Below are 13043 nucleotides of genomic sequence, written 5' to 3'. Positions count from 1 at the left end.
ACTCTACACATCTGTCTCTGAAAAAATACAAGTTTTCAAAATTTTTGAATTGTTAAGAACTTAAAAATTCTGATTATCAAAATTTTTAATTTATATCGATACTGTTACAAATCCATAGAATTTATTTAAAAATAAAATTGTATTTCTGCTATAATTTACATTGTTAAAAGTCTGTCATATTTCGGGTAACGATGGAAAATTTCTTCCACACATATTATAATAGTTTTTCCATTATAACAGTTTTTACAGTTGGAGTTTCCATTACTAAAAAAAATATGTTTGTTTAGTGGGATGGGATGACGATTTTGCTCAGTAGTTTATATAAGAAGTCTATATGTAAATTGAAATTAGGTCAAATTCTGATATTGTAAGCTCAAGCTTAAGTTATAAATTACATACTGACGAAAAATGTGCGCGCAAGTTTCTCTTTATGAAATTTTCAATTTTCCGAAAAGATTTATTGGCAAACATGTAATGAAATCTGCGTTAGATTTTGAAATGAGATTTAAGGCCGTTTTCGGAGCAATGCGAGCGCAATTAAGAGTATTTGAGAGCTGCAGTTATTGCATAATGCGAAAATCGAGTATGCTCAAGATATAACTGAGTACATACATAGGTCAATGTACATGTATGTATGTGTGGGTAATGCCTTCAATAACAAGCAACGAGAAACAATAATGTACTCATATTTAAAAATAATCGAAGGTAATATCGTCAATGAGATCTAGATTGAGAATTGTTCTTGAGTAATGTAATCGTATAAAGTTGGTAAATTCGATGTTTGTTTACGATCAAAGAAGAACCGATTCGTACGTACGACTAGCTCGAATCAAGTGAAAGTATTATACATTAGTGAATTACGTTATTTGCTTTTGATTAATAATACGACACACACAATGAAGATTGTTGCTGATTCACTTGGACACGTGCTGTTTTTTTAGAAAAATCGCAAGCAACGCGTCAACGACCGACGAATTTTCGGAAAAATTTCTTTTACTTACTTATCCATACTCAATTACATATAAATTCAAGTCGATGCACGGCGAATGCACATTGAAAGTTTTTGTTTTATTTTTTTTATGCGTGTCGAAAGTATAAATGAAAAAAAAATAGGCAAAGAAACACGTTCAATGAAGACGATCGTTCGTGCGCATCATCGCTTTCAGCAAGAATTGTTCACCGGGTGTATGTACATACGTACATACATTCATATGTACAACAAAATATTGGGCTATGTGCTATTCACAGTCGATTTATTATAATCGTATTGAGAAATCGTTTCGGTTCCGTGTATTCGTTCAGCTTATCGGGGTATAAAAATTGAGCAGGAAAGTGAATTACCGTTTTATAGTATAATGAATGAGGAAATTCACTCGATCTAGAATTGATAATCACTTTCAAAAGTTGCCTACTTTGTTTTATGATTGCGATTATGCGAGGCTTTATAACGATGGTCGTTATATGTATGTACTGTTACAATATCGTTAAAATGAAACTCCTGTTCTTCTATCCGTGCATCTATGCACATATGTATGTATGTACATACATACATACATATGTATGGATGTACATACATCTCCATTGAATCAACTTCACCGATAGATATGCACATAAAACATCAAATTCTTAAATAGATCTTAAATTATCCATTTTAAAGTTAATCAACGCTGTTCTTCAAGACTTGCATGTACATACATAGTATGTAGTTTAATCCATGTTAGGTGTTTTTATAGTAATAATTTGTTTTACAAGCAAAGAAAAATGTTGCTTTTTGAAAAAAATTATCTAAAACAGAGAAAACTGAAAGTGTATAGTTGACTTGAATTCATCTGTAAATAATATTGACTGTTTCTATTTCCGGTTTTCAATTACATCAGCTGTCGTTTTTTAATTATTTTTAATTAATATGAAGATATTTAAAACCTGAAAGCTTGACTGAATGGCGTTTCTTACAGTTTGATATATTTTGTATAATATTACAAAATTGAATGATATTGTAAATGATTTTAATATGCGCACAAATTAATGTGTAGTTTATAGCCGCTTTCAGCAGAAGTTTAGCATTGCGTTTATCCGGTGAAATAATTTTTACCATTAATAATAGTAAACGTTTACCAACAGTTCTAAATTTTGATGAATTTACAAACAAAAATATGTACACAGAAAATTCGTTAAGAATAAATTACATTCTATGTGTATTTCATGAGCTGTGACATATTATTTATTGCTTTACCTGATTTTTCCGATTTCGCTATGAATTAAACCAATTAATTTTTCGTTTTGTATTCGATTTCGCCTTTCATTATTTACTATTATTTTTTTATGAGAAAAAAATGATGTATAATATACGTTCATATGTATGTATGTATGTATGTACTAGCATACAATTTATTTATATATGTATGTAATATTAACACTCTCACCGGTCTAGATCGATTTGATATAATTTATTGACGTATATAAAACCGGTATTACGTGTATGCATACGTTACGGTGGCTTTTCCTATGTTCATCGGTTATGTAATTTAAGCTAAGTCGTGCGAAATGTAACTGTGAATTATGTAAGTGTGTGCTATTAGATGTATTCTATTTTATTTTATTCTATCTACATATGTATGTATTACAGCTTTCCACGAAGCTTTGGGCGAAGCTATAGCTTTGTCTGTATCCAGTCCGCGTCATTTGCAAACTCTGGGACTTGTGCAGAAATCTGTTGATGATTTGGCGCATGACACTAATTTCCTATTCGCCATGGCCATGGATAAATTGGCGTTTTTGCCGTTCGCTTTGACAATGGACAAGTGGAGATGGGATGTGTTCTCGAAAAACATCAGAAAAGAACAATACAATTGCCATTGGTGGCGACTTAGGTGATTGCTCTTATTATTCCCAAATGAGCGTTGTGTTTCGTTTCTGTGACCATTGTTTGAGACACTTTTTATTTTATTTTTTGCAGAGAACAGTATAGCGGTATCAAGCCTCCGGTTTTGAGATCAGAAATGGACTTCGATCCAGGCTCCAAATACCACGTTCCAGCCAACATTCCTTATATTCGGTAAGTGAAAATTTCTTCCGCGTATCTTTTATGCGTGATCGTTATCGGCATGACTACACGACAAGTGCAAAATGCAACGTGTGCTCATCAAGTGTTATCCACCTTTCTCTTTTTGCGAGTAAACAAATTTAGAGAGCTATGTAGAATTGGACATATGTATATGTATTATGCTGTGTTCTATCGGTGGTAAAAGAAAAGACATATATTTTTGGTAACTAAACATACGTTTATTCGGTAGTGACAGAATGGTATTTTTGCCTCGTATAAAAAAGGAAATCAGTCTAGTTCAATCAATAGCAGGTAAACATTAAAATATTTGGATTAGCTTAAAACGAGATAAATAGGTAACATTTTTGTGGGGTAAAGATTAATAGCCATGGTGGGCTTCTTCTAAGCTTTCCCCTGCGGATCCGGAATGTCCTTCATATTCAAAGCCTCCATCGCTACCCTCATAGCTTGATTCTTCTTTGTGTTGTACTTCATGTACTGGATAAGGTACCTTGACTTCATATGGTACTTTCTTTTCGACAGTGTAGGGCACGTGTTTGATTACGGTGTAAGGCACAGGCCTGTCATAAGGTACCTTGACAGCAAACGGTACCTTCTTCTCAACGGGAACATGTACGACCTTTTCAACTGGGTATGGTGCTGGTACTGGTACCTTGACTGGGTAAGGTACTGGTTTATCCACATGAACTGGCACTGGTCTGTCGACTGGTACCTTGACTGGGTACGGCACGTGTTTCTCCACTGGGTATGGTACTGGTTTTTCTACTGGAACTGGGTATGGTTTTGGTACATGGACTGGGTAAGGCCTGTCGACTGGTACTTTGACGGCTACGTGAACAATCTTCTCGACTGGGTAAGGTGCTGGTATATGGACTGGTACTTTGTACGGTACTGGAATGTGTTTGGTGACTGGGTAGGGTTGTGGTACTGGTACTTTGACTGGATATGGGATGTGTTTGGTCACGGGGTACGGTTGGGGAATGTACACTTTGACTGGGACGGGCCTATCGACTGGTACCTTGACTGGGTATGGAACGTTCTTCGTGACCGGGTATGGCTTGGGGATGTGCACCGGTACTTTGACGATTTCTTTGACTGGGTAGGGGATGGTCTTGTAGACGGGGTAGGGTTGCGGGACGTGAACCTTTACGGGCACCGGGATGCGCTTCTCGACGGGCACGTGGATGTGCTTCTCTACTGGATAGGGCACTGCGACTTTCTTGACAACCGTGATAGTCTTCACGTGTTCTTCATGTCCTCCGAATCCTCCGCTTTCGCCGCCGAAGCCACCTCCGTAGCTCTCGTGACTTCCAAAGCTCTCGTGCCCTCCGAATCCACCGTAGCCAAAGTCGTGGAGTCCTCGTTTGTCCTGTCGCTTCTCGTCAGCGGCAGCTGGCTCCACCTCCTTAGTGGCTACATCCTTGCTATCGGTGGCTGATGTGGCGAGTTCCTTGTCGTCCTTGGCTCCCGCAACCAAGACGGCCACGCACACCACCACAACGTAGCTCTGGAAAACGAGAACAAAACAAACTCTATAAAATATCTCTCATTAATGCATATATTTCAAATGTGCACTCCATCACTTAATTCACTGATCACAGTATTAGATCACTTATTTGAGGGTGGCTTACCAGCAATCTCATTGTATCTCTGTGTGAAGGATGTGACAAGCAACGAGCTACTGATGCCTCGTAGCAGTTGGCGTTGTCTTTTATGCTGGTAAGCGCGTTGCACTTTCTACGGCGATTCCCACCACTTTGGTAAAAGCTGATATCTACTGTCTTTTTCCGACATTATCCAAAGTCACCAGAACTGGAAAGAGAGGTGTGCTTTTGCACGATTCGTTTCATGGATTATCGATGCGCTTCGTTGCTCCGTCTTCGTAGCATGCTACGACAACGAGTCGTCCCGTTCGCGCCCACCAGGAATTTCTTATGTAAAACGGTCTTTATGTGGTTTTTTTTAAGCTTTGGTGCCTTTGGTGCGAACTGATGTTAATGCGGCCACTCAAAATTGCACAAATACGCACCGTATGATTAACGATTTCGATACATCGTTTGTGCAGTTTCGTCATTCATTTGTAATGGACGCGTCCAAATGCTGCGCCATTGCTATCGTTTAATATTAACGCTTAGATGTAACTGGCTGAAAAATTAATGAAATGCTAATCAAAAATTAATTCAAAAGAAATAAGTAGTTGCTGAAGACTGGGTATATACTTTAGCTTTATTATATTTCCTAAATTTAATAGAAAGTAAATACAATTCATTATTAAGGTGTGGGAGCTTGGATTTTTACTTTATTTAAAAATACATACGTATAAAGTTTCCATGTAAAGTTCGCTATAAAATATGCATTTTACTGTGCGTGAAAATATGTTATCAAGCGCAAATAAAACACGCGATGTAATAATAAAATATTTTATTTTTTTATTGAAACTAATTGCCGTTTTTTTTGTTATAGTATTATCACAAGTCGTTAAATATAAATACACATTTATTGTATTTTTGTTTATAAAAAATATAATGAAGTGGTTGTTTTTTTTTATAAACAATTGAAATAAGTATATAAAAAATTATTTATTCAACTTCTTAATTCATTAATTATCGTATTTGAACGCAATATTAACACCGAAACTCAGTGAGCCTTACACTGTCTGACTATTGGTAAAGAAAATTTTTATGAGATGGCAGATTAATAAAAATGCTAAGCTAATTGACTTGTCTATAGCGTTAAATGTATTCGTAATACTTTATTACCATGAACAGATGTAGTTTTTGTAACCATTTTTTCACTGTTCATTAATCTACGACACAAATATTTTTAATTTATGTTTTAAATACTCTTCTCAATTGCATACGTGTTTTTTTAACAATTTAATATTGATAAAAATTCTGTGTTTCCAAATATTTGATAAAGAGCTTAATTTTATTAAATAGAAATTAATAACCAAAACAAATATTATGGTTGTTGTAAATATTTGACCTCAAAATTTTAAATGTTTACTAAATACATACGTATGTACATATACTGGGAAATATTACATACATACACTGTATGCTAGTCTGTAATATTAAATCTGTTAAAATATTCAAGTAAGATGGTGGCGCAGAAAGCTGCGTGTATATTTTACAATCCGGGTTTCAAATTTATATTTAAAAAAATGATTTAGACCACTTTTTAAGTTCAAATTGAATTTGATTATTCATTTCCGTTACCTGGAGCTGTCCGTACAAGAGAGCGTGGCTCAGAAAGCATTCAACTTATTCAACTGGTGGTTTTATTATTGCAGAACATTTAACAGCCTACGGAAGTAGACATATAATAATATAGAAATATAATAAATGTTATCATTTTGAATCTCGGTGTATTTGGGAATCTACAAAGTAATGTTCTCACAATAATTCATAGTACCCGTGTATAAAAACATTCTCTCGCATTGATAAATACATTAAATAAAATTATTATATAATTTTCACATCATAAATTTTAATTATGAATAGATATTTTTTGCTCAATTTTTCAAAACAACAAATGAATTTTCATAGGAAACCGATAATTTAATTATCGAACACGTAATTAAATTATGCAACAATATGTAAATCTTTTGTTTTATAAAAACGCTATATGTGGAATAAGAGTTGATTTTTTAAATTGTGTAACAAATTTCAATATCTCTTTCCATTATAAAATTATCATTTTCTGAATATGGATGTCCGAAATTTTTACATTATATTTCATTATCAAGATCGAGGGTAATATTCTTCTAAATGTCTTATTTTATATATATATATATATATATATATATATATATATATATATATATATATATATATATATATATATATATATATATATATATATATATGTACATACATATTTATATACACATATTTACATACGTACGTAGGTGACCTAAAAAGAAACGGATATTCTCTCGAATAATAAATATTACATAATTAAAAAAAAAAAAAATATATATATATATATATATATATATATATATATATATATATATATATATATATATAATATATGTATATATACATAAATATATATATTTTAAAAGGAAACGTATTTTATACTACAAGATTATAGTGCGACAATACTTTCACTGTTCGTTATATTATATCTACTTGTATTTTATATAATAAAATTTAAATCAAATCATGTCGGCAAATGAACAATTCATTTATCAATTAACGGTGGAATACGATTGATAGGTTGTATTTAAAATCAGATTTGTTTTATGGAAAGAAAGCATGATTTATTTTAGGATCAATAAAAAATGCGTTGCAAAAATTTAATTTGTAAAATTTTGTTGTTTTCAAAATGAATTAATTAAACCAAATCTTTTTTAATTCGATATATTCCAAATATAAATACATACATATATACATATTTATTTATTAAATAATTTTTGTTGACGTTTCAAATATTTTTCTCTTTTGTATATGGGTATGTATGTGATAAATGTTTTTTAAATGGTATATATTTTTGCATTGGATTGCCGTGTTAAACCCAACCAATTAAGTGATTACGATTCGATTCAGAATCGGTTTGCATAAATCACGTTGGCGAATTTCTTGTTTTCTAATTTCACCGTTAATTCTTCCGCAAATTTTTCGATATTTATCGTAGCGCATCGATTTTGTAATTTGAACTTGATTTTTTTTTTCGTACATTCACGCAAATTCTAAACGAACATTACAGAAAGAAATTGTTACATTTAAAAAAATATATAGATTTTTTTCAGGATTATTGAATTTTGTATTATAAATTGATATATTGTATCTCGAGATGAATATAATATTAAAATATATAGATTTTTTTCAGGATTATTGAATTTTGTATTATAAATTGATATATTGTATCTCGAGATGAATATTATGATCACGTATTTTAAATCATAAAATTTATGTGCATATAATTTATTTATTTTTAATATACTGTATTACGAGTTCATACATATGTATGTAGTCAGTACACGTTTTTATTTTTACTTTATTTTACTTTTAGCGGTAAATTTTTCAGAATTTTCCAAGGCCATTCGCGTGCAATTTTCCCATTTATTTTAAACGCATCAATGATTTTTATGACCATGAACGCTACTAAGAGCATTTTGTATTTTTTTCTTTTTGAAATTAATTACATATTTCGCCAACTTAATCACTCCAGTAGCGAACGACATTGTTTATAGACGACAAAAAGAAGTCTACGTTTTTATGTGTACATAAATAATAAATTAAATACATAATACAAAAATTACATAACCAAAAAGTGATAAAACTTTATATTTTTTTATACTTATTTTGCTTCCGCATTTAAATATTCATTAAGCTGTTGGGGAAATTATTCAATTCGTGCAGTAGGGAAATTATGTACATATGTATGTAAATACATATACTGCTATTATTATAAATTCATATGTATGCATGTGTCTTACTTCCTTGATCCACGCTTTTATCAATTAGAAATATTAACACATATTTCGAAATTGGTTTTTGCGCATCATTCATTTATAAAAACAATCGATTGTATTAATTGACGATTTCTTATATACTTATCATTTTCTATATAAAATAAAGTGAATCGGTGAAGTCTGTACATTTTCTTACAAAAAGTACATATACAGTATACTGTCGATTATCCGGGCGCGGATTATCCGTGCTTGAAAAATATTAATTAATTTTTTAAAATTATTTTTTTTTCTTATATTATTATGAGACGCACCAATTGATTGCGTCCGTAAACACGCGTGTTATTTGAATCAAATTATGTCACACAGAAATGATTTTCGTGTGACCTTTTTAAATGTCTTTTACATACTATTGTGTTAATTCTTTTAGTCGCTTTTGATCAGCGAAGAAGTATCAAGTGCGTTTATTAAGTGCAGATTATTACTTTATCTATATATGTACGTATTAACGATAGATGAAGTTTTTATGATCATTTCGTAACATACGTATGTTTAATTATTTTCAATTGCTGATGAATTCTGAATCGAAATTCGAGAATATTTGCAAAGAGATAATATGCAACCCGATCAAATCTATAATGCAGATGAAACAGGCTTTATCTATACTGGAAGTGCTTGCCGACAAAAACGCTGAATTCAACGAGAGAAAAGTCCGCTCCTGGACATAAATCTTCCAATGAAAGGTTAACTATCATGTGTTGCGGAAACGCATCAGGAACTCATGAAATTAAACTTTTGATGATTGAGAAAGCAAAGAAACCTCGATCTTTTAATGGAACTGAAATGAAAATTCTTTCCGTTAATTATTATAGTCAGAAAGGCGCATGGATGGACAGGGAGATTTTTGAAGATTGGTTCAAAAATAAATGGGTTCCAGAGGTGAAAGAATTTTTAAAAAATAAGGAATTGCCATAAAAAAGCAGTATTGTTATTAGATAATGCTCCTTCTCATCCGAACGAAAACATATTGAAAACAAACGATGGACTTATGGTTACAAAATTTTTGCTCCCTATTGTGACATGATCAATGAAACGTCTTTATCGTCAAAGTCTTCTGAAAATTCTTATTGAGGAAGTTAACAACCTGATGAATTTCTAGAAAAAAAATGATGATATTGGATGCTATACACGGAATAACACAATCTTGGTCAAAAGTAAAGCCAGTAACAATTGTTCGATCATGGAGAAAGATTCGTCCTAACATGGAAACTGATTCAGTGGATTTTGAAGAGAATGAAGCAAATGATATATCTGAAATATGTGGATTATTGGAATTCATGAATATAAAATGTACATAAAATGTACATTAAAAATATTTTGCAAACGTTGATAAGGAAAACATTGAGGATTGCCTCAATCATGATTTAAGTGATCCAGGTTTTAAACGTATTAATGATGCAGATATCGTTTCTTTTGTTTCTCAAGAGAAAGAAAATGAGAGTGACACTACAAGTGAAGAAGATACCAGTGATTACATTAGTCATAAAACAGTACAACACTAGTACTACATACATAACTACTCACGACCACTTATTTGCTTAACTATGAGCGTTTTTCTTAATAAATAATGAGTATTAAAATTATGAAATAAAAATTTGTGTTGTAAATATGATATTATATTCGAAACCAAGGCAAAATTTGATGATTCGGATTATCCGTGTTTTTCAATTATCCGTGACCTTCCTCCTCAGTATTACCCCGGATAATCGAGAGTATACTGTATGTATGTATGTATGTACGAACAAAGATTTTAATCAAACATTTTATCCCATGTTGGCGAAAATTTGTATAATGAAACGTGCAAGTTAAATGAAACGTACGATCGAGATAAATCAATAGAATTTGATTTTGAAGAAATACAAATAAACGTAAATTTTCATTTTGAACTAATTAACAGAAGTCATTCATATATGTACAATGTACATACATACATACATATGTATGTACATAGTTGCTTGGTTACCTAGAAACTAACGAGTCGAAGTTTTGGTTGTTCGTTATTCATGCTAAATTTTACAATATTCGGGTCGCGTAAAAGTGTCTGTGTTTCGCAAAATTTAAATTGTGATCAGTGTACTTTAATCTGTGAACACATTTAATTGTGATTTGGTTAAATTTTTCTCCGAAAATTGTGAAGAATATTCACTAGAAAAACGATTAAATATTGTCGTTTGTTTTTTCATATAAAAATTAATCTGAAAAATTTTAATTTTTAAATAATTTAATCGTATCGTAAAGTGATTAATATATAATGGATAAATAAATATATAATCAACGTTTGTGTATTTAAAATAAATAAATATAATTCATGAATATAAAATGTACATAAAAGATATCTTATATACATACATATCTCTCGCAAATTAAAGTTTATGAGTATTTAGAATTTGCTGATATTATAATATACGTAATATCGGCAAATTCTACACTACCCACTCTGCATCTATGATACTGTATAATTGTTTGTAATTGGCCAGGAAAGCGCATTGGGGTTTAACTGTTAGACTTTTATGGCAAATATGTATGTATGTATGTATATGGATGAAAATAAAATATAAATATCTACATATGTATTAGTATTATTACACAAGTAATACCATCCACGATCCATAGGAACAATCGAATCGCAAAACACCGATCGACCGATAAATGCCAGTCATAATGATTTCGACATTTTCACAAAAGAAACCAGCATTAGTATTGGAAACGTGCGTGTGTTATCCATTCACTTTTATCAGAAAACGGTAGTTTTATACTACATATATGTAGGTATTATTAAATGTATAATAAATAAATAATCATCGATTTGACTAAATCTAGATATGTGGGAGTCTACAATCTATGTACATAATTGTATGATTGATATTTGTTAGAATTATTAGAATTGCGGAAAATGCGTTTGGATGTGATCACAAAAGTGAACTAACTGCGAACGCCAACTGATTTTAAATTAGGTTTGAAAATTGCTCAAAATTGTTATGCGTCACGTAACGATGCGCATATGCATGTCAATATTAATGCTGCCAACCGTGCGAAAATCGCTCGATAAATTATTTAGCGTATCGTTTGAATTTAAAATGGATTTAGAAATGTAACAATGTTCTAGTATCATTTTCGAATCGTTCGAATCTTTTTACTTACATATTTTAGGGTTTAATGTTAGCACTGTATAATTTTTGAATTGGTGAAATGTGTATGTACGAACTTTCAAATATAATTTTATCCTTTTTATTTAATTAAGAAACATTTATAATCATAGGCATCATGTGTACAATTATACAAATATATGAATTTCTATTAGCATATCCATAATACACATATGAATATTTATTGTCATTTTAATAAAATCATATTTCTCCTAGAAAGCCAGGGCCATGTGTAATAAATATTATTAGTATGTATAATTAATAAATATTATTAGTATAATAATAAATATTATTAGTATAGTTATAAATATTATTCGTATACTAATAAATATTATTAGTATGTATATTAAGTATAAATATTATCTTTTATTATTTGGAAAATTATCCGAACACAATTTCGAATATGATTTTATTTTGAACTTTTAATAGTTAAATTAATACATACAATGATATTTAGTAATGTTCTTATTCGCGTGTTGTTAAACTTTTGCTAATTTTATGTCAAACTTTACCCAGACTCGAATATTAAGACCAGAAATTACGAATTTTCATAACAAAGTTTGGCCAATAATAATAATAAATGTATGTATTTAACAATGGACGCAATGTATATGTATGGGTATGTGTGAGTGCATCGATAAATATGGAGATTTAAAAAAAAACTAATTTTGGAATTCCCCGAGTATATGTTATGTATAAGGATGTGGCGTGACGACCGATCGTGTCGATGAGACGCGGAGAAGTATGGTAGCGGGGAAGTGAGGGAGGGTGTAGAGCGTCTAAAATATGATCCTGATATTGAGTACCTGACTTGGAACGGGTGGCGTCAACGTCAGATGCACTGCGCGGGAGTATACACACATACAAACATCCACGAATACAAACATACACATTAATTCATCATTTCGAACGGATGAACGGGTTGGATCGGCGAGCGTGTAATGCGCGCACTCAACATATTACTATTAATACGTGCGCGTGCCTATAATTTACCTTAGATTATATTTATTGATATTGAAAGGAATTGATATACGAATTAAAATAATATATATATATATATATATATATATATATATATATATATATATATATATATATATATATATATATATATATATATATATATATATATTCCTTTATGTTTGTTTTTTTTATTTTAATTCGTATATCAATTCCTTTCCGAAACCACCCGTTGATTTCTACGGGTATAACACTAGTGCTTACATATAATATGAGTAGAGGCATTTTCTGATTACAATTCAATTTTCAAAAGCTTTTCTAGTTGATGTACTCATTATTGAATCGATATTTTAGAAATACTTTTGATTAAATATTAAATGAATGTATGCATGTA

At 31.0% G+C, this 13043-nt stretch overlaps 2 protein-coding genes across 2 annotated transcripts in view; one reads left to right on the top strand and one right to left on the bottom strand.

Annotated features, from left to right (window-relative positions):
* Positions 1–13043, top strand: part of Ance-3 (angiotensin-converting enzyme Ance-3) — a 97914-nt gene that overhangs the window by 19612 nt on the left and 65259 nt on the right. Inside the window, exons 7-8 of the mRNA XM_077441982.1 lie at positions 2627–2870; positions 2957–3055. Coding sequence (XP_077298108.1) covers positions 2627–2870; positions 2957–3055 — 343 coding nt within the window. The remainder of the gene's footprint in view (positions 1–2626; positions 2871–2956; positions 3056–13043) is intronic.
* Positions 3423–4707, bottom strand: Vajk1 (chitin-binding protein vajk1). Its single transcript, XM_077429180.1, has 2 exons — positions 4696–4707; positions 3423–4571 (listed from the first exon to the last, which is right to left on the bottom strand). Exons 1-2 carry the CDS (start codon positions 4705–4707, stop codon positions 3423–3425), a joined length of 1161 nt encoding a protein of 386 aa, XP_077285306.1.

Source organism: Arctopsyche grandis, chromosome 1, assembly GCF_051622035.1.
Source record: "Arctopsyche grandis isolate Sample6627 chromosome 1, ASM5162203v2, whole genome shotgun sequence".
In the NCBI taxonomy this organism is placed as follows: Eukaryota; Metazoa; Arthropoda; class Insecta; order Trichoptera; family Hydropsychidae; genus Arctopsyche; species Arctopsyche grandis.
Note: the sequence above shows the minus strand (reverse complement) of the source record. Positions and strands in the feature narration are given on the sequence as shown.